Source organism: Mchenga conophoros, linkage group LG5 (genome assembly GCF_057382185.1).
Source record: "Mchenga conophoros isolate Kocher_MC1m ecotype Shallow Benthic linkage group LG5, M_conophoros_male_GT1.1, whole genome shotgun sequence".
NCBI classification, from domain to species: Eukaryota; Metazoa; Chordata; class Actinopteri; order Cichliformes; family Cichlidae; genus Mchenga; species Mchenga conophoros.
In genome coordinates, this window is record NC_140530.1 from 35,350,087 (window position 1) to 35,373,425 (window position 23,339).

The 23,339-nt window shown below is 40.8% G+C and overlaps 1 protein-coding gene across 4 annotated transcripts; it reads right to left on the reverse strand.

The window, feature by feature from the left end:
* Positions 1-1,540: 1,540 nt before the first annotated feature.
* On the reverse strand, positions 1,541-23,240 carry LOC146574988 (ras-related protein Rap-1A-like). 4 transcript variants are annotated; one of them, XM_085275117.1, is made up of 8 exons: positions 23,116-23,240; positions 15,878-15,966; positions 13,773-13,841; positions 13,404-13,460; positions 12,123-12,263; positions 7,835-7,978; positions 7,186-7,316; positions 1,541-2,605 (listed from the first exon to the last, which is right to left on the reverse strand). In XM_085275117.1, the coding sequence occupies exons 2-7, from the start codon at positions 15,932-15,934 to the stop codon at positions 7,227-7,229; spliced, it is 558 nt and encodes a 185-aa protein (XP_085131243.1). In that variant the 5' UTR covers positions 15,935-15,966; positions 23,116-23,240; the 3' UTR covers positions 1,541-2,605; positions 7,186-7,226. The 4 variants fall into 4 exon arrangements, with proteins under 4 accessions (XP_085131243.1, XP_085131244.1, XP_085131247.1 ...); XM_085275118.1 differs by having other exon boundaries at positions 15,878-15,971; positions 23,116-23,177; XM_085275121.1 differs by lacking the exon at positions 23,116-23,240 and adding an exon at positions 22,879-23,037.
* Between the last annotated feature and the right edge of the window lie 99 nt (positions 23,241-23,339).

Sequence of the window (23,339 nt, forward strand, 5' to 3'; positions counted from 1 at the left end):
ACTTGGTACCAACGAGTCTTTCTTACTTTTCCGAGGGGAGTCGGAGAAGCTGAAGGAAGCTCAGAGTTTAGAGTCAGGCGGATGGCAGCGGGCATTCTTTCAATAAGAGTGTAATGAATGCAAAAGTGGTTTTTTTGATATTACTCCGCTTCTCAGCCGCTAAAGGGATTAGGAGCCTGATGAAGGCTGGGGTGTTGGTGATAAGAGTCAAAAACAAGAAGAAGTGAGTCATACGCTCTGATCCTTTCACCACAGTCCTCACCAGCAGATTTTTAGCATCCTCCTCTGCGTGACACAGACATCCCCCTCGGAGGCATAAGGAGCTTAGATGATGCAGCATTTTTTTCCTCCCTCCTACAAGAAAAACTTGAAGGAGACTTGCACTAATAGCAAGCTGGCTGCTTCTTGTTGACTTGTCAAGCATTTAACATGAAGAATCTGCCTAAGGAGAAAGAAATCACTGTACCACAGTGAATGCTAACCAAATTAGTTTATCAACTATTTTCACTACAGAATAATTAAGAAATCATATGCTATTTGGTTTTCGTCATTCCACTGTTATAAGTGAATGGATGTTTTTATTAAACATGACAAATCTGAACCAAAAGCCCAACATTAAGACTGCTCTAAGTGCTTGGTCGAAGAGGAGTTGAACTTAATACAGTCATCTTAAGGACTCGGTTCTGGGTGTGAGCACAGACGGCCGACACACCTGATGTTTAAGCCTTCTGTTTAAGAGGGCCATCCAATCAAACAATGGGGCAGTGGCCTTATAGTGAAGAGAGTTAAAGCAACTCAAGTAAAGACCAAATATAAAAGTAGGTCAAAATAAGTATACTGTATTCCTTATATATGGTTGAAAAATTATGATCACAGTTGCATGTTGTGGTTAAAACAGGTCAGGCTGTAATTTTATATGTTAACTATTTAATCATGACTTAGCATTACAAAAGAGTACAAGCACGCACTTATTTTCTTGAGGTTAGAAAAACCTACATGTATGCTGCTTCACCTCCACGCAATGCACGATTTAACCTTTCATCGTTTGTTGTATTTATATCTCTGCTCTTTCCTTTGCTCTGGAAATCAGAGAGAAGAGATTACAGAAAATCCCGTCTTTCAGGTGAGAAAGTGGGATTAAAAAGCAGGCTCAGAGTACAAGGTGTGAAAAATGCTCAGTGTTTGGTGTGAAGCAGGATGTTGAAGATGCACTGTGTGCAGTTTCATTATCCGATTAAAAGCAGCATTATACGTTAAAAATGAACTGCTGGCTTTGCATTGGTTTACTGTGAGAGCTTCTAGGAGGTAGCGTGTCCATGTGTTATTCTTGTTCATATACTGACACCTAATGGCCATCGAGAGTACAGCAAAGCATGTGGAATAACAGTGCACTGAACAGTTTCTCCATTCAAAATCACTGGGTAACTGATTCCCACCAACATTACATTCCCATACAATTCCTATTTTTGTTCAATGTGAAATTCCAGAAAACAAGAAAATCTTGTGATCTCATATTTCATCCCAAATAAGTCAAATCCACTTTGAATAAAAGTTTAATTCACAAAAATACATTGACCAGTATAATGAAAATGTACTAAAATGTACTTTAATAATCCATAAAAGCTGGAACATTATTGACAGAAAAACACAAGAAGCATTATTAGAGTTGGTTTAGTATAATATATTTCAGCTTCGAGAGACATAGAAATCAATCCTTATTTTTCCCCATATTTCTTCTATAAAAGACCCATTTTTTCTGAAGCATTGTTATGCAAAAAGAAAAATGGCATTAGAATATATTATGGGAGCTATGAAATCCCGGTGACTGAGTATAAAATTAAGTCACATCAGAGAGAGATATCTGCAGAAGAGAAGTCCATGAACAAGAGGGCAAACAAAGAAAAAAAATGTAATAAAAAAAATAATAATACATATCATAGACCTCGATCTACCATCACTGACATGACAGGCATGGAGAATAGGTGTATGGCTATAAAAAAAAATTCTCACTTTTCCACTTTGATTTCACTTGAAAACATCTACACGTAATAACTGATGCTTTATTCATGCTCGTTTTTGAAGAATATTTATAATCATACAACTAAAGAGGTCAACTTCCATGTCTTTCAAATACAATATTGAAAAAGATGAAAAATACTGAATCCAAGTTCTAACTTTGTTTTCCTTCTTAAATGCTGTTATTTCTTTATGTTAAGCTGTCAAAAAATAAAAATAAGGGGCTGGCCATGTAGGCAGCTCGTGGACTTTTTTTTGTTTTTTTTTTAACTTTCAGAGGCTTTGCTGCATTTTAATCAGAACATCGTCAGTTTGTGGTGCTGTTGTTGGTGCAGAGGTGGACGCTTCCCGTTCAGCGTTCACACTCAAACTGAGACAGAGGAAGGTCCTCGGAGGCGAGAGACCAGAGTCTACTCTCTCTTACTGTCTTTCTCTTTTCATTCTCTCTGGTGTAGATCATCCTCATCTTTGATAGGAGCAGTTCAGTCAGCTGATTCACCGTTTATGGCTGATGGAGGAAGGGTAGGGTCAGGGCTGTTGGAATGCTGGCACGTTCCAATCAGGGCAACAGTTCTTCATTACAGCATTTCTGCAAGACAGCACACTGTCAGTCCTTCCATAGCCAACTCAAATCACCCTCTGAAAGAAAATTAAGGCGGCAGTGCCCTCTACTGGCTGCTGAGCAGCATTGCAAGTGTTGCAATTTCATTAGAAAAAAAATACACGGGCATATAGCATATATTATACCACTTTAAAGTAAAAGCATTAATGATTACAAGAATGATGTGTATAAACCTGGGATTTTGAGGCTTAAAAATAAAATTAAAAACTTATAACCTGCTTTTTGGACCCTTAATACAAAGTTTTTCATTCTTAAACTTCTTAGCGCTTTTCTTACATCTTAACCAGACCTTGGAAAAGAGATCAAATGTCTAACACAAAGCCTCAGGGGAAAATCACACCTCAGAGCAGAAAGTGAAGCCAGCAGTCCAACAGGGAGCACAGAGAAGTACTCCTGCACTATGTTCCTCAGAGGCACTTTCAGTGCCAAAGGCTTTAGGAAGCCGAGTGATCAGCATTTTGTGGCTTCTCTCAGCTGAGCAAAACTTCAATCAGTCCGTGTGCCAAAAGTCATGTGATGAGGTCTGCCGAGTTTCTGCTTGGGATGTTTAAACACTGCTCAGGTGCCATCTTTCCATTAACAGTCTGAGCTCTTAGCTCATGCTCGCCCTGTGCTTAAGTGTAGCTGCTGCAATTAAATGAACGTCTGTCTGGGCGAACACCGAGAGCCGCTGGTGTTCAACTCACAAACACCAAAATGAGAACAGAACACAAATAACATAATAGGAGTATATGCATGATGCTACAAGTGCAACTAGCAGGCTCGTGATTCATTTGCAGGCCAAGCTACCTTTCAGAGAGGCAGTGACAATAAGTTGGTAATGAGCGCAATAACAGATGCCCTGCAGTAACCATTCTTATTTCAAGTGTTCATGCGGTCTACTCTCATGTTGCTATAATCACATTCTGGCTACAGCAAATCTTGTTTTTCTTATTAGTCTTACAGTTAGCTTTCATAACTTCCATATGTTGTTGCTCGGTTTCTGATGAAGTATTCATTAACAGACCTCTTCAGACACATAGTAGAGCTCCTTCAAGAATATTAATGATAGCTTTATTTCATTAAGGTGTTTGGAATCTAGGGCCATGCAAGCTAACAGCTCCCTAAATATATCCCTCTCCCAGTGAATACAGTGACAGATAAAACCAGAGACTCAAAGTTCATGAGCTCATCAGGTCAACATGCTGGAAGCCACAAACTGACATGTCCCATTAACTCTCTGCGTCCCGTCTGTGCCTGGCACTGTATCCCCTCTCTCCCTCTCGCAGCGTATGAGCTGGTGGGCTGTGAGCAGTGGAACAGCGAGGTTGAAATCCCGTTAGTGCTGGTTCATTGGGCTGGCCGGCGTGAGAGTCGGGTAGGGTGGAGGTGGGGGGTGCTGGGAGTGCTGACGCCACCCTGGGGCATGCTAACAGAGGCCCCCGCTCTCACACACTGGAGCTCTAACTGACCAACACAGATGGGTTCAGAGGAGGAACGCAGTGGGTGGTTCAGCGACCCTGCTGTCTGGGCTGGCTACAATGGCACTGTCTGTTTCACTAATCCAGTTTTATCTGCAAAATCAAAGTTTTATTCCTCCACCCTGGAAGTTAAAAGTAACTGAAGACGTAAGATCTCTCTGTTGGCTGTGTGAACCTGTCAGGTCTGGCAACACTGGGGTTTTGTTCTGACAACAGAGCTCAAAATACCAGCTAACAGATTGTAAGAGCTTCTAAAAGCGACTGCACTCTAACCAAAATACTGGAGGGAGGAAGAAAAAAAAAAAAAAGTTGTGCAAACTGTCGCTTGTTCAGCTACGCCCTTTTTAATTTCAAACAACAAAGAGGCCATATGAGCTCCATTTTGCTCTTTTAATGACATTTGATTGTTTTCACAATATCATTCACCAATTAACAGCGAATAAACTGTTTAAGCTTTTTATTCTTGCTCACAATTAGATTCGTTTTTTGCTCCAATCCTTATGGCAAAATATCCCATAGGCTTGTCAGTCCTTTATTATTTATCTGTAGGCTCTATGGATGTGTACACCTTATTTGTGGGTTCAGTATACTTATATAAAAAAAAAAAAAAAACATAGCCAACTACTGATCTGGAAACATTAAAGCAGACTCGGGAGAAGTAGTTCATGTTTGGAGATTATATTAAAGTCAGCTGTTTATTATTGCGGAAATGCAATGCCACTTTATTACTGACAGGGAAATGTATTGACCGACTGTGAAGAACTTATTTGTCTACTTAGAAAAAAAAAAAGCACAGATCCCTAAAAAAAAAAATGTTAAGGGTCAGAGTCCTGCTCAAGGACACATCAGCTTCACTGACACCCAGGCTTTAGTCCTAAAACCCACTCATGTTCCATCCTGCAGCCCTTCGATCACCAGCAGATTTAGTCCCCGAGCCCAAACCAAACGCTGGCAAATATTTGGGCATTTACTGCTTCAAAAATAGGCTCCTGTGCTGTCGGCAAACACAGACCAAACAGCTCATGCAGAGTGTTACATCATTTGCAAATTCACAAAAGCTAACAGTTACATCTCCTTTGTACAGCGTCTGATCCAGATTCAACCTTTCACACAGCTACTTCAGCAAACAGGTTTAGCCTTTGACAGAAGGTCAAATGACACATCATGCAAACTAGTTTGTTTGAAGCATTCTGAACAGTTTACGCTTCACTACCTTCAAAGTTTGGAAACAACGAGGCCCAATTCAGTAATCTCCATGTGAGGGTGGCTGCACATCCTAAGTTCTTACAAGATTTCCTCAACTGAATAGATTGAGTTTCACCTGAAGGAAACGTTCTACATATGTAGTGGAAACTTTTGAAACTGGTGAGAGGTGGGTTAAATGGGCACAGTTCCATCGGGACATAATGAAAATTTTGACTTATTTTAGGTTACTGAAGATGTATGCCTGCAATATGACAAAAAGGATGGCTGCTCTCTGACCGCAGTTTTACTTAATTAGTAGTTTTTGCAGATTCTGATTAACAATGAAGCAAAAGCAAGTAGCTAACAGCTTACTCAATGTGCTGGCCATCTATTAAAATCTCATATAAGATTTATACAACTGTAGAAGAAACAAGGAAACATGTCATTAGTGTTTACAGAAAATGCTTTGCAGCTCCAATCTGCTCTCATGTTGCAGTCCAGACTTTGACGAATTGACTTTAATTATTGCCTGCGGTCGTTCTAAAATTAACAGACAAGATTGTCTGTTTGGAAGGAGTCACAGAAATAAGCACTTAGCGTGACAGTTTTCAGACTTCCTCATTACCACTGTTAAAAGGAGGCTGGAGTGCCGCGGCGGGAGAGGTCCTCGCGTTTCTCCTCATGACCCAGCAGTATACCTGTGGCAGCCGCTGGCTGCAGTGCTGTTTTGAAAGTTGTGGAAGTGGAGTGGGTAGGGTTGAGCTGCCGTTTCTTTTGATCACCAGTTTTCTCCAGTTAAGGAGGTCAGACTCAGTCTTTATTTTTGACTTTGTTTTGGTAAGGTCAGGGGTGCAGGATTTGTGTTGATTTGTTTTTGTTTATTATTTTGGCCTCGGCTCACCCTGAAGTGTTGACACTCCCGTTTTGTTGTCCGTCTTTACCACTTTATAAATAAATCACATTATAAAGAACGGATTTGTTTCCTGTGGCTGCTTGGGTCATTGGGGGGCAGGTGCCTCACTCATGTTATTGCCTGGCCCTAGACGGGTCGTAACACCACTCAACATGGGTTGTTTTGTTTTTTTTAAATCCTGTGAAAAAGATTTCAAAAGAAGCAGCTCTTCGTCTGGGAAACAACATGCTGACAGATCAGGATTTCCCAGACGTAACGAGCTGCTGCAGCTTGCTGAGGTCTGAAATTTATCTCCAGTTATCGCAGACTGACTCATTCATATTACAGGAATGAAGATTTAAAAAGCATTTCACAGGTCTGAAGGGTAATTCACGGATGCTTTCATTTCTAGACATTCACGGGGCCTATGCGTCATCAGTATCAATGAAATAATATTCACTGAATGACGAGTGAAGTTGTTTGTAGACTGTAAGAGAGCTAACGACAGATCAGTGTTGTGTATCTGCTGTTAGGTTGAAAAGTTCCTCTTCAGACCGTTTTAAACCAAGAACCTCTCTTGTAACCAGTTAAATGAATCACAGGGAGCCAGGTCAGGCATTACCTCATGTTGCTTGCTAATACACACACTATAATTGTGTAATCTATTGTCTCTACTTAAACCCTCAGTTATACCTCCAGCTACTTGGAGGGGGGGCTCCATCTCTAAACTGCATGTTTTGAGTTTATACAGGTACAATAACCACTGTGAACAGTTTATTTAGACTATAAAGTTAAAGTTGTTTCGACTTAACCGCACGCAAACAAACCCACATGACTAAAACGACAACTGATGTATGCAGTACCATCGGAGAGAGCAGGAAGATCAAAGCCATTACATAACAATTAATCTGACAGCTTGTCTATGAATCATGAAGTTGTGAAGATGCCGGCTGCATGGGTATTTAAGACTAATGTGTTTTGAAACTGTAGACACAAACACACACACACACCTGGCTCAGAGCTGCTGCAGGGGCTGAAGGGAGAAAGGTCTTTAAAGCAGGACACAGTTGGATTTCTTTTTTGCCTTCTTCTTTTCCACTGGCGTTTTCCTATTTATCTGTCTGACCAAGTCATAGAAGATCTAAGAGAGAGAGAGAGAGAGAGAGAGAGAGAGAGAGAGAGAGAGAGAGAGAGAGAGAGAGAGAGAGAGAGAGAGAGAGAGAGAGAGAGAGAGAGAGAGAGAGAGAGAGAGAGAGAGAGAGAGAGAGAGAGAGAGAGAGAGAGAGAGAGAGAGAGAGAGAGAGAGAGAGAGAGAGAGAGAGAGAGAGAGAGAGAGAGAGAGAGAGAGAGAGAGAGACAACACAGATAAAATGTTAATAAAGCTCTAAACCTTATACCTTTAAGTACCCACACATAGCCTCGTCACTAAATGGATTTGTGTGACAGTTTGCAGACAGAAGGTTTAACAGGATGTAGCCCAGAGAATGAAGTATAATCCATCTGAGCTCATTATTACCTACATGTCAGAGAAACCTTTATGTGTCTTAAATAAATACAATTCTACTGATGATTGCAGTACACACATCCATCTGTGACTGAGATGGAAAACAAACTGAAAATATATAGAGTTGCATTTTTGGAGGGGACGTTTGTACTCACATCAAGGACGTTGATCTTTGACTTAGCAGAGGACTCTAAAAAGGCACAGTGGTTCCACTGTCTGGCCAGGTTCTGGCCCTGCTCCTTCCCCACCACACGCTCATCCTCCAGGTCGCACTTGTTCCCTACAAGGATCATCGGCACCTGAGGACAGGTAAGAGCAAGCAGGTTCTGTTTGTGCCCACATGATTTATCCCCCATTGTCTGGTCACATATTCCTTGTTCATGCATTTTTAAAATTTATTTTAATGTAAAACTTAACATTTTATTCAGAAAAACTGTTCAGATTCCTCTAAATCCATTTGTCCTTACAACCTAGACTCCACTCTGTATGTCAGCAGGCTGTTTTAGGATTTAATATAAATCCTACAATTTGTATTATTCACAGCTGAGGCTGTAGTCCAGGTTCACATCCAACACAGATAAATTAGAAGTATACAGGATACACGTATACAGCTTGAATCACAAGACCGTACATAATGAGCCATGAATCAAAGTCTCCTCATGAAGGAGAAGAACCTTCCTTTTACTTTTGACTTTGTATAACTTCTTCGTTCATACCTTTTTGCCATTTTTCCCCTACAGAGAGGAAATTAGATATAGGAGAAAAGCAAACGTGTTTCCTATAAACACGTTTGCATTAAAAGGCTTCAGTAACTTTTCTTTTAGACTTTAAATACAAAATTTTAATACAAAAACTTTACTTTTTGTAAACTTAACCATAAACCTTTAAATGCCATCTTGCAGGGAGAAAAGGACCCTTCTTTGGAGGTGCAGCTGGGAATGTTAAAAAACAAACATTATCAAGATTGTTTTAATCCATTTGTCACCCTTTAACTCTACCTCAGGGAACGGTTAACAGTATAAAGGCCCAGGCTTTTTTATTGAACACACCAGCCACACACACACATATAAACAAAGGGGTTAAATCTCTTGGAGTGAAAGGTAGTGAAAAAGCAATATCTGCAAACAAATGTACAACCCAAGTAAAAGACTGAAGAGATGAGTATTAACAGTCAATGAGTGTGCTTTTCTCTGAGGCCTGAATTGGAGGGTCACAAAGATGATCAATAAAAAAACGATCTCCTTCCCGGTGGGAAAGTAAAGAAAATCATTTAGGTTACACAACTGTGTCCAGAGAGATTAAAGAATCAATAGGAACTGACGAGGAAGGTGGTTTATTTTTAACTTTTGTTTCTTTAAAAGGGAAATAAATTAAAAGCAAAGCTGAGGGGACAGTCACTGAGATTAAGTGCAGCCAGTTTTGGAACCTCCTAAAACCTGCTGCTTCTTTTGTTCTCTCAAATGTTTTAATAACCAAAGGTCCCCTCAAAAAGAAAAGAAAACAGAAAAAAAAAAAAAAAAAAAAAGAAAGCCTGAGGAGGACAGTATTCTGGGCAAAACTTCAGCCTCAACTGTCAAAGTAGGCAGAGCTGGGCAGTCAGGGTGTCGGGATGAGTCTCATCCTGCCTGCTGTTTCCTGCCCGGCTATCTAGGGAGAATGCTGGCCCGGAGGAAGTTATGACAGCCCCGCCCAACCGGGATAACATCGCTTTCCTTCCTGAATATTTTCAAATGTTTCAGCTGGATTCCATGCTCCAGCTGCTCTCTGGAATTATATGACACAGAGAGGTCTGTGTGTGGATGTGTTCATTCAGCCTGGGCTGCATTTCCACATTGAAACTTGGCTTAATAAACTAATCACTGTAAAACTGTATGATGTTAGAAAACGTCTCAGATGTGAGGAAGACTTTAAGATGTTGTCACAGGGTTCGTTCACGGGATATCTGCGTTTGTGATACAGCTTAGGAATCAACTGATGGAAAAATTCTGCATGCAACAAAAGAGGCGCCAATAATATATCAGCCAGGAAAGTCTATTTGTGGCGCCAAATAAATTTATGCATGGGAAATCCTGCCTTCACTCTCTTCTGAGGACCTACAAATGCCCCCCAGACATGTCTTGTGGATGTGGAAAAGCTACATATTTTTAAGAAAAATACCAGTATCCTGACATGTGCTCACTTGTCCATACTCTTTCCCCCCCAGTAAGTCTTCTTTTCAGAGGTTGCTGTTGGAGCACTACCGTCAGGCTTCTTGAGACAAAGTAAGATATAGGGTGAGTATTTTGTGCCCTTTCTATGGGGCAGACGACAGGAAACTGAGATGTTTAGATTAACCCCACAGAAGTTGGTGGTTGATGTTTGATATCTAAACAAATCCTCAAGCTGAACTGCTGAATGACACTTCTCCCACGGGTCCCGGGAGAACCAGTGGTATGCCCTCCTAACATAAACTCTTGAGTCAAGCTGGGATAAAAAGAATGGTGAGATGGCTGAAAGGATGGAGGTATGCAGGGAAAAAGGAAAAAAAATGTTCAGCGTCAGCAGAACACAAGGCAGCATTAGCCTACTTGAAGAATCCACACAACCCACAGAATCTGTTCAGACTTTATTAACATGCTACAGACAGGTCGTATCCCGCCCACAATGGCACGCCGAAGATTGGATTGTGGGTAACAGTGAACAGGCGGGTACAGAACGACAAAAATGAATGGAGTTAGTTCTTTAAAATGGAGCAGTGAGTCACAAGCATTGGAGTCAGGCATTACTACCATCCTAGTCACACGGGCAGAGACTGAGGTGGCCCGGAAAAGTCATAAGACCTCTCTTACATAAGAAGTGTGAAAGGAAATGAAGGAAGTGAGCTTTTAATTCACTAGTGTCTGCTCACTTACTTTATTTTTGCCACTAATGGCTCTTCTAAAGAGATGGAATTTGACCCTACTGTGTTCAATGAATGTACAACCATTAAAAGCCCTTTTAATTGAGCCTGGTGATATTAGGTGCATCTGTACATTATACCCGCTTTGCAGTAAATGGTGCATGTCAGAGCTGAGAATAAGAACAGCTGTAGCAGCATCAACGGTTTCTGCTTTAGCTCTGCAGTCACTTGAAAGATTTCTCAAACTAAGAAATCTGCCTTCTTGGAAGAAAAAGGGAAAACATGCCCAGCATTTCCTTTGGTCATGCATTCTTGCAAGGGGCAAAAAAGGATAAACAGATATCATGGCTATCAAAGGTAAGGGCACAAATGACCAGTGGACTGATAGCTGGCAGAGTGGCCATAATAGCCAGATAAGCTGAACTGTTTAAACTAAAAGATGTTTTCAAAGGGAACAGATTTCCAGAAGAAAAGAAACATCAACTCTTTCCTTGCGTGTCGAGAAGCCACTGGTCCTGCAATCCATCTGTTAGCCTGAGGCTAACCTCAGCTCCCAAACCATGGAGAGCCTAATGAAGAACCACAGTCTCACAACCCAGTTTTTGATGAGCTGAGGCTCTCCTTGCACTTCATGCCTGACAGTCCAATCACCCACATAGAGTGCCAGACCACATCAACACCACAAGGTTGGCCATCAAACAGAGGGGGGGAAGAATGCAACAGAAGCTGAAAAGGCCAGTTCAAATAAAAGCAGCACAATAATTGCACAAATATAGAGTAAGGGGAGCAAGAAAAAGAGAAAAGAGAGGTATTCTGCTCCAGGCTATTGAGAGGCTTTGCAGATGGCTGACGGGGAACAGAGAGACGTAAGGAAGCAAAACCAAGAGGGTGGGTTATGGTAACATTCATTCCCTCAAGAGATCACCAAAAAAGGGCATCTTAGATCCTGCTGACGCACTATCGACTCGACCAGAGAGGGGATAGAGGGCTTACTCGCTCCAGCAGTCCCACAATTTAGCAGATATATAGAAAACTGGAAATGTGCTAGTGACAAACAACAAGCTTGGAAAATAAGGAGATGACACATGCTCTTATTTGCAGCGTCGATGTGAGGCAGGCCTGATGGAGAAAACCACACAGTATACAGAAAAATCCCCGTGAGCACGAGTGCTCGGTGTCTGCAACAAACACTGATGAAACCGCAGGGACATACCCACACAACGTTAATATTAATCAGTGCTCAGTTATGCAGAGTACACAAGTTTGCCACTGTTTATACTCTATAAACATAACACCGTGACACTGATTGTGTTATGTTCAGATAATACAAATCTGCAATTAATTGCATAACACAGAGTGATTATAGTGTTGAATGGTATCTATAGCAACAGTCTGATCAGGCCCCTGAAAAATGTAGGCGGCTGAGCCCACGGACACAGGGCGTTTAGGTCTAACTGTACTTGTTGCCACTACTCTGCTTTCCACAGCCTACATGATTAAAGAAAATTTTAGCCACAAACTGATAAAATTATAAAACGCTTGTACGCTTATGCCAGTATACTTACATCCTCTGTGTCCTTTACTCGTAGAATCTGTTCTCTCAGGTCTTGGAGGTCGTTGAAGGTGGACTGTGCTGTGATGGAGTATACCAGGGCAAAGCCTTGGCCATTCTTCATGTACAAGTCCCTCATAGCTGTGAACTGTTCCTACACAAGGGGGGGAAAAAAAAGATGGAGAGACTATGAGCGCTGTCCTACAGCTTCCAACTTTTACTTATTGTTTTTTCTTTTTTTACTCTTTTATTCGCTGCACCAGTTTGACGATTACATTGCATATCTGTGACAAGATTACAAACTTTGCTGGATGGTTAAGTCTAAATAATCATTAAATCATTTGTCAAGCATAGATGTGTTGGCTCTAGATTGTCCCTTTTGTTTTGACTGGTCCATTTGTCAGAATTGAAACAGGAAAAAAAAAAAAGAAAATAAGCAATTTCAGGCCAGTGTACGTCGATGAAACTGAACACCATTTTATTATCAACTGAATAATCACAGTGGATTGGTTGAAATCCCAGTGGATAAAGAAACAGTATTGTGCAGGATTACAATTCTTGGATGTCTGTCAGGTTTTTCAGCAAAGACACACACACAGTGCAATGCAACGTGGTTTGTTACCGACAAACGCACACTTAAAACAGTTTCTGCACATCTCTAGGATAAGAGATGATGTGTTTCTCAGTCGCCAGTTCCCACACAGACAAATGTTTCAGAAATGTTCTTGCACGAGGACACCAGTGGGGGGGCAGAATAAGACTAATGTTAGATTGGTGTACAAAATATTCTAAAACAATCATAGATACACCATAAAAAGGCATCACAGTGTCAGCTCATAACTGGATGTCATTTCAGCTACTAAAGATCTCATTGCCCAATGTATCTGTGAAATACAACTTGTTTTAATGTTTCACAGTGTGGGAGACCGTCACACCTTGTATCAAATATCATTTATGAATATGTAAAAACTGCAGGCGAGGAAAAAGATTTCTGGTGCCAGGAGTCTGTTTCTTTTCTCCCAGATTGAGCCCGAGTAGCGTTGACTAATAGCATCTGAGCAGGTCACGGTCGAATGCAGGTAAACAGTGTGTGCAGAGAGAATCGACTGCTTTCTGACTACAATTTAGCTTTAAATAAATAAGGCTGTTTTCCCTAGACGCCAAATTACCAAACACTACCTAACGCATTGTCCGATCTGAAACGCCTCTAGATTTACTAAAATATATATTCAGGAGTGCATATGCCCAGCAAAGCTGAGCATTTGAAGATTTCAGTGGCAGTGAGTTTACTTACTGTGCCGGCTGTGTCAAGAATTTCAAGCATACATTGCTGTCCATCTACCTCCACTTGCTGTAAGAAAACATGTAAGAGCATCTTTAATTTCAGGTCACTGAGCAAACAAAATTCATAGGTTATATTCATAGGTCATACACTGAAGACTGAAAGAGACAGCTAACACTGAGGGGAAAACATGAAAGCAACCACACCAGTAGTATGAAGTCACAGGAAAATATAAAGAATGAAAACTAGGAATGAGAGGGTAACAGAGTAGAAGCAGTTGAATGAGAAAATTTCCGAGCACAATAATATGTGAACCTGAGGAGCAGCTGGTAACAATCAGCTCATTTCAAGCCAGCACTCTGCCTCTCACGGGACACTCACCTTTCTGTATGAGTCTTCTATTGTAGGGTCATATTTTTCCACAAAGATTCCTTGTACAAACTGAACTGTCTGTAAGGGGAGACACACAGAAAGCCAACATCAAACTGCTGGAGTAGCGCATGCAGCCAAAGTGCCATATCATCTAACACTTTGTCCACCTACGATCATCACAACTAGACAGGAATGAGGATGTTCATGAAGCCCAGCTGTGACCAAAAGCACAACATAATTATTCTACTGGCACACTTCTAAATCTGCATTTGTTTGAACTTTTTTATTTATCAAAAAATATTCAGTTAGAATAGTAAAATGTAGAAAATACAAGGGCTGATCCCCAGTTTAGGATTTGTACTTGTTTAATCATTGCTGTGAACCCAGAAGATGCAGAGAGTTAAGAGCTTTCAGTGCAAGAAAAATTGAGTGGCGCAAAAAAAATAAAATAGAGTGGCCAAATCAACACTTTGCTACTTGAATGTAAAAAACAAAAAACGGCCTGCACATTCACATAAAACAATAGTGGAAGACAGGATCCTTTTCATGGTAAACAATCCTTTTCTTCACTTGGCTGGATGTACTAAAACTCTTCTAGATGTCTATTATCCAAGTCTACCACAATGAGAAGACTTCAAGACAGCAAACAGAGGGCAAACAAGGTAAAAACAATTTAGCCTCAAAAATGTTGAATATAGTATCCAGTAGTTTAGGCCAGATTAGACCTAGAAATGCAGAGGTGCCAGTTCAGTGTGGAAACAGCATTTTTTAGACCAATGAAATTAATCACTCAGTAAGAGAATAATGTGAAGAAATAAATACGGAGAAGGCTTGGAATGAGGCACACATCTCCATCTGTAAAAACATGCTGATGTCAATAGGACTACATTAGGATGTGTAGCTTCCAATAGCACTCACCATTTACCAGTGATATGACAAAAGACAGAGGCAGCTAACTCTGAAGCATATAGGAATATACTGTCAGCTCAGATCATTGACAGGCCAGTGTTTCAGAGTACAGATGGCCAGAAATCTTAACCACACTGCAAAACCAACCCAGAAGTTTTGGAGGTTGAAAAAACAAAACAAAAACACAGAAATATTCTCCAATGGTCAAGGTAATCAGCTGATCTCAATCAAGAAAGGAATTTACATGAAGACAAAACTAAAGGCAGAAAGCCCCACAAACAAGCAACTACAGTCAGCTGCACCAAAGGCCTGGCAAAGCATCACAAAGAAGGAAAGCCATCTGTGGTGATGTGCATGGCTTCCAGACTTGGGCAGTATTAAAAAAAATGAACATTTTATATATAATTATATTAGTTTTTCCAAGTACATGTTAGGCCTGTGCATAAAAATGGTTATAATGCCAATGTTTCTGATCTTCAATCAGCATATCAGTTGCTTTATTTCAAATCTCATATGGTACATAGAGCCTAAATTATGATAAATGTGTCACTCTCCAAATAAACAGCAATGTCCAATTTTGGATTGTGATAAAAGTGCTGTGCTGAGCGGCAGATTTACATTAGTGGGGTAGACCAAGTTCACCTGATAACATCTTAATCCTGCCTGTTTGAGGGATTAATCTGACACCTGGTTGAAATTAGCTGAGCAAAGCATACGACACATTTCACAGGCATCTGAGGTCTCCTGACAATAAAATACATCACTGCTCTGGTTCTGTTCTCTATCAACCTTAAGAAAAGTAAAAAAAACAGATTACGATGTCTATACATGTAAACACAGATGAGCTTAGGACTGGCACTCTTTGAACATTTCAAAAACCCTAACAATAAAACCATTATATGCATTATATGTATACAGGCAGCTAGTTTCGATAACACAGGCCTTGGAGATAGATTAAACCCTTGTCAGCAAACAAGCATGTTCTCAATAAATCCTTTAGGAAAAAATTTAAACAGTCAAAAGACAGTTTCATCTGTGCTCTATAAACCTCCATAATTAAAAATGTTTCACCGCATGCTTTCCTTCAAAAGCTAGCAAAGCCTCTTGCTGTTTTATTGACAATTATCTACAAAGTCTTTAGGGAACACATGGCAGGAGTAATAGAGGCAGCAGATGCAGGAAGAGGATTGGAAGGCCATACTCACCAAAGCAGACTTGCCCACACCTCCAGAGCCTAACACCACTAGCTTGTATTCACGCATGGCGGGATTGCTTCACTGGACAGCCCAACAGTCTGCACTGGACAAACAGGGAAAAATAAAAATTGGACAAACAAAATGAGCAAAGGTGTGAAAAAACAGTGGGGAAAAAGCAAAAAAGAAATCTCTTTTCAGGCAAATCAAAGGGATTTTTTTCCTGTCTGGTCTTTGAGTTTTTCCCACTCCAGAAAGAAAGGATTCTAGTCATTCCTGGAGGATATAGAGGAGAAGCAGGACAACAATGGAGGGAACACCCATAAGTGGAGCTGCTTCAGGGTGGAGGAGGTGAAGAGTATGTGACCCCCTCTCTAACAAAAACCAGCTGTGATGTGTATGTGTAGGGGGGAACTGAAGGAGAGAGGAGATGATACATTGATCTGGCAGATATTCCTCGTAATGACACAATCATTTGGCTTTCACACACAAAACACACCCTGCTTACAGATTTGTTAGTCACTGAGTCAATTTTTGGTTTTATAAAACAGCAATATGGTGGCGGTCTCCTTCGCTTATGACAGAAAACAGCTGAGGGAAGTGGAAAATGTGATGGAAGGAAATTGTGAAGTAAAAATATCCCTTTAAGAAACAAGGAGGTTACGAATCACTGGCACACACTGTGGCGTAAAGTCAGATTGGGTAGCCAACTGGGTCACTACAAGCTGGGCTACAGACTCAGAAGGGGTTTAGATGTAGCTAAGCAATGTGGGGATTTCTGATTCCTTATCTACTGATCTAACTTCATATCAAGCAGTGTCTCAGGGTTTTTCCTGGCTCAGAACAGGCCTGTGATGAGTGTCTACGCACAGCAATAAGAATAAACTCTGTGTACTTTAAAAGCAATCAGTCTGGTACCTTATTTGGCTGAAATCTTTGTTACTGCTCAACATTTTATACACAAACATGTCTATTATAGTTGAGGAAATTAAACCCCCATTAACAAAGCTGGTTTAGAAAAAACAATATTTTAAATAGGAGGAGATTTTCCAGTAATTGTCAAAGCTGCAGTCAAAAAAAGACATTCAACTTGAAATATAAACAATATTCTAAATTACTGATACAACCACAAAATGTGGTAGGGATGTATTTAGAGAACACTAAAACATTTTAATATCGGTTTTCTTCAAAGACACGGCAGCTGACTGCCAGCTTATGTTTTAATGAACCAAGCGCTTTTGGATCAAGGGCTAAAAAGTGCCGCTTGTTGACATCAAGGCTGTAACGAAAAAAATAAATAAAAATCAGATAGTAGCGCATGCTGAAATTAGGTCCCAAGGACAACTATATAGCCTCGATTAATCATCAACTCTTTTGCAAACATCAAAAGCCCAATCATCAGCTACTCTGGAAGCAGATGATCCTCTTCTGCACTGCTTTTTTTAAATAGCACACGCTAAACAAACTCTCAGGGGGAGTGGTCAAAGGACGAAGGACCTCCAGCTTCAATCACAAGCAGGGACCATGTGGGACATGAAGGCCAGAGTGTGCATAATTCATATTCTCTAATCCTCTGCACTCAAAGAGAAGTTCTCCTTGCATGATTAAGGGAGAGGAGCCAATGGGCGGTGAAGAAAAAGAACAGGGATGCACGAGTGCTATCCAAACGTGCGCCCCTGTACGCTCATGTAAACATTCAAGCACAAAGTCAAGTGCATGCAGTGTGTCACATATACAATGTGGTACAGACAATGTCACACTAAGATTTAGGCTACACTTCACTTGTCAGCTATGTGCACATCACAATTCCACTGTGAATGCTGTGGACTGACCCTTGCTAAGACGGATGACGTCAGGGGCTCGCTCTGTGACAGAGGCAGTCAGATTATTATGTGCCAGCTTCAAAGGTCATTATGGAGGATGAGTGTTCCTCCAAAAAAGTGCAGTCAAATTCCAGCTCCCATCTTTACCATTTCAAACCTCAGTTTGCAGCCTGTGCATATGAAGCAATTGTTTCTAAGGGTCCATTCCTCGCATGTGTCAACAAATAAAGTAACTACATGTTTTTAAAAAGGTGTAGAAAGGTTTAAAAAGACAGTTTTCTTTATTTGGACAGGCTGCCTAGCAAGGATATTTAACATGTTATTATCAGCACCGGGTAGGATATGAAAATGTTAGGAGGAATGCACCTACAAACTGTCTGCCAACAAAAATTAAGATGACAATAGGAAAGAAAGCACCACAAACTACCAGGCAGATTAACTACTGTACAAAAAAAAAAAAAAAAAGAAGTGTGCAAAGCCGAATATGACAACAAAACAAGGTCTGTGTGGATCACCCTCAAAAAAAAAAAAAAAAAAAAAGATAACCAGAATAAGAGCCAGTCCAGACTTATTTCGAAGGATCAGTTACTAGTAACTAGCCATCCTTGGCCCTTCTTGTCTCAAGTCTCACTAATCCCTGGCTCGGTAAACAGGTTGATGTTCAATATCATTCATCTGCCTTTCCAAAGAGAAGCTCTTTCCACAATCAGAAACTCCAAAAAACTCCAACTCTGCCTTTATGAATTGCAGCTGGTGACAGCAGTCCTTTTTCTGCTCTTTAGAGGTGCTGTAAGCTGGAGGGACCCCTAACAAGAAGGGGGACAACACGACCAAGAGCCACTACACCAAGAACTCCAAGGCTGCACAGCAGAACAAGGACTGCTGGTTGAGACAAAAGTCAAATTAGAAAGTAAAAGCACAAAAAAAAGAATCCAAATCTGTCATGTACATCTGGAGTTTTCAGCACTGTAAGAATTACTTCTGACGTTAGCAGAGAGATTCCTCATTTCACAAGAGATGGAGATGTCGCCAAAATTTTGTTTCCTCTAAGAGTTTGCTGTTCAGCAAGTTAAAAATAATCTTTTCATTTACTGGACTAGTTTAGCATTAGTTCCGATCTCATATCCCCTTTTTCACACAAATGTGATGCTATTTTCAGAACAAAATGGAAATTAAGCCCTACAATCCGTGTTTCAGGGTTTTTCACAGTCTCTCTGATACTGGAAAGAAGTTAAGTTTAAAGTTACTGACATTTAAAGGAGTTTTGTAATCACCTACCTAACTGTAAGCAAATCTGACAGGGTATGGTTTCCCTTATTGCAATTATGGGTGCTTACCACAGCATATAAACAAATATATATTTAAAAAGAAAAAAAAAGTCACAGGCCATCATGTGCTGGAAATAAAAGTAACTGAACTGCCAATAAGTACTGAGACCACACCCAACTTCTAAAAAAATTATTTTACATAATTTCAAATTAATAAAAATAATACAGAACAGAGGCATGCAGCTGAGAATGAAATGCAACCTCATGGGCCTCTCTTACTAAATATTATATAGGTCAAACCATAACCGTCAAACCTAACCTTCATTTTGATCTTAGTCAGACCAGGGATTTCCCCCTCGTATACAATATTGCAGTGTCCCATCAAAAGGTTTTCTCCATTATTCAATGCCATACTGATAAAATTATTTTTCAACATTTCAATTTACTCTATCTTGAAATAATGGCCACAAATAAAAGACACCTCATTTTTCTAGCCAGGGGAAAACCGTGTACACACCTGTAAAGTTTTGTGGCTATTTCTTGTACAGTTGTGATACTGTCACACTGACAAATCCTGTCCTGAACACCAGGCAAAGAACCTAAAACCGTTTTGGTGGTAGTTCCCCCTACATGACCTGTCACTGGGAGCACATTTCTTTAGCATTATGACTCGCGCACAGAGATTCTCACAGTGAAAACAGTACCAGACAAACTACTGCAGCTGCTAAACATAGGTGACAGTCACCCAGCCGGCACTTTCTCACCAATTAGCACTGTTGGCAGCACTGATATATTTTTTTGTTTCAGTTCCTACCTTCAGGCAGGAGCTTCACAACCATCCATGCATGCACAAACAAACAAGCTGAAACACAGCTTTTACCCGTGACATTGATGAACACAGCCTGTCAATAACATATCAATAATCTTAGTGTAAAGTAATGTATGTGCCGCATTTTTTATTTATTTAATAATTTTACAGTTGTGTTGCTACTTATGCACGTGCACCATCAGTAGTTGTCCTTTTGTTGCACTTGTGCCAAAATAAATATAAAAAGGTCTTAAATCTCAAATCTGATTGCTTTCCCAAATTTTCATATGGCAGTCTATGTATGAAAACAATGAGTCAAAGTGCTGGTGAACTAACACGGAAGCTCAAATACAAATGAAGAGCAAAAAACCACTAAAAAAAAAATAAAAGAAGTAAATACTGCTACTAATAAAGTATTGAGAAACAGACCAAATTTCTTAGCTCAGAGTGTCTTAATTGATGCTAGAATCACTGGACTTGGTGCCATCTTTCACACCCCAAATGAACATATTGATTACAGCTCAAAGAGACTCTGCTTCATGTTTAATTTGCCAGCAACACAATTTTTGTTTCTTTTTGAGTTTTCCTTGAACTTGCAGCTACCTGCAGCCTGTTCTGCAAAAAGGTACTAAAGTGAGTGAAAAGAATACTCTCGTTCTGACACCTTGCCTGCATGATATCAGGGAAACTACACACAGCACAAGCCTGCAAACACAGTCACAATACCCGCAAAAATACACGTAGGGCCATTTAAGGACATCAGCTTTTAAAACCAAACCAGTCTCTTTCCACTGCCCTCAACTACACACTGTCATTCCCAAGAAAACAAACACACCACTGCTGTTAATCTGCTTTCGTAGTAACCCCAGCAAATAAGGAGCGGGAGAAGGCCACATGCCACAGAAAACATGCTCCTCTATGACATCACTGCATCACTCACCCTCTACAGCCAAAGGTATGTATCCATCTAAGGCTGGGAATTGGATTAGGTGGCGCCGGTAGCAAGAGCATGCAACGAATGCAAGTCTGGATAAACTGCAAAACTTAATTTAGTGAACAGGAGGCTGTTCAGCTAAAGTACAACCTCCCAGGATCCACAATTTCCTGGTCTACTGAGATTAATCCAACAGCAACGAAGCTGTCACACAAACTGACTCAGCAGGATGGGATGACTGACAGCTGCCCTCCGTATCCTCCACCCAGTGCGGATGGTGAACATGCACACATCCGCTGGTTACGCTAGCAGCACAATACCAACTCTTGTGGGTTTTCGCTTGCTTGACAAACTACATGTTGATGAGCTACGCTGTCAAAAAAAAAAAAAACCTACTTGTGGTTTAGGGTGAGATAACAGTTGCTCCAACAGTTTCTGCTAATAGGTGTTTTTATGTGTTCAAAAGTGCTTGCTCCTATGTTACCTCGACTAAAAACCGCAGTTCACTACACATAAGAAAGAAAAAAGAAGAAGAAAAAAAAAAAAAAGTACTAACTTTAGAGGCTGCTGACAAAAAATATCTACAAACATTCCTTTGATCTTAGTTTAGTTGGGTCTAAGTTTGTCTTTACATGAAATTTCACCTGTAACAGATTTTCAAGTCCTGCTGTATAAGTAGCTTGGCAATTAATTGTAACTAATTAATTTGAAGTGTATCAACTTAAACTTGTCTGTAATTTCCTGCAATTACTACCAAATTACAAACCTCGCTAGGAAATTAGGAATTTACAAGCTTGTAAAATAAACGCTTACCACCAGAGTTACAATAAAGGGGAATTCCATGTTTTCACAGGTAACTAGAGTAAAATACTTTCTGAAGAAATTGTTTTGTGTTATCAATTAAACTAACTTCATTCAAGAAATAAAGACAGGTGTCAAAGAGTTTTTAGCTGCACTCGCCGATCACTCTTCTCTTACAAAAACATGAACTAACATAAAATAACCCAATAATCCAATAATCAAGTTATACAACTCTCTTTTTTTTCTTATCTCCTACAACCTTAAATGCCCCCATGAGTCAGAGCTAAACTGCAGCCAGGCACACAAACTCTGTGACTTAATTATGACAAAGACCCGTAACTGACAAGCCTTGTCAGCTGAATGCATCTGTGTTACTGGGGCCCTGACCTGTAACCACATCCTCTTTCCTAAGCGCAAAAAGGCTTCATGCTGATAGGATGGAAAAGGAGTAGCTACCTACTAAAATAACCTCTTCCAGTCTCTGTTCCTGTTCAAGAATCCTGACAGCAGGCTGGCTTGCTTACTAAGAGGGAGGGTAGGGGTTATTGGCATAGATGGCATCTTTAGAGTCAGGTTCGGGGAAGTGTGTAATTTCAACAAAGAAAAAGTGAAATAAAGTACCCTTGAGGCAGTGAGCCTCTTTGTAAAAAGGGCCGATTAACTGGGAAAGTGACCTGCTGTGTGTTTACAGTTTCAAGGATGGGGCACACACCTTTCCTGCTTCACATCTCTCCCCCTGAAGCAGAAATAATATGCGATAGGCTGTCACGAAGCTTGGAGTCAGACAAGAGAAAGTAATTTGAGCTCTTTGGTTATCTCACTGTGAATCTACCTAATTTGCTTAAGGCAGCGGCATATGCTTATCACTTCAGGTCATGCCAAGTCCCTGCAATCTGTGGCTCGGACTAAACCACACAGCACAACACTGTCGATGTGTGATTATTACAACATGAGCTCCAGCAACATTAATCAAATTCTGGTCAAATCATAAGCCCGCTTACAGATAAACCCTTAAAATGGCATAATCTATAATCCACGCGAGTGAGGCCGGCATGTGTCCGCAAGCAGTCTAGTTTCAAACCAGCAACTAGCCTAAGTCCCGTTATCAAGCTTGTTAGCAAAATGCCGCTAACTAGCTAGCTTTAACTGCCTGCTGCGGGCCGCCGACACTTCACAAACCGCTAGCCGCGGCTCGTTAGCAAGCGAGCTAACTAGCCGACACATTCCCGACCTCTGCGCACTATCAAAACACAACCACCCTGTCAGAAGCCCGCCTCAAACAACCCTACCTTACTATTCCCGACCAAACCAGACGTGGCAAGCACTAAATCAAGCCACACTGCAGTGTATTTTCTCGGGAAAGCCACAGCTAACGTTACCTGCCCTTCCGTCTGGCCTTGACTAAAATGGGAGTGCACACTCCGGTATGTACTTGCGGGCAATTCCTCTCCTTTATTCGGCGAAAAAACACACACGCATACACACACAGACACACACGGCGTGTGATGATGAATTCGCTAATGGCCACGCAAGCGTCGGCGCTACGTAGTCCCGTGCAAATGACTTATTATTCGACCGCATTCAGCACGTAGTAAAGTTTGGCTTTCTGCACTTACCGTATCTTGCTCGCTGTCTCCTCGCCGCTCCGCAAGTGTCAGTTTGCCTCGGGCCCGTGCGCGCAGCAGACGTCACTCCCCGCTGATTCTCATTTTTCTTAAAAGGGCATGACACATCGGCCGCGCGCCCCGCGTCATTTGCATGATAACGGACTGCACAGTAACGCTAAGTACTAACACACTCACGTAACCTGGATTCATGCATTATAACTGTTTTATAGCAA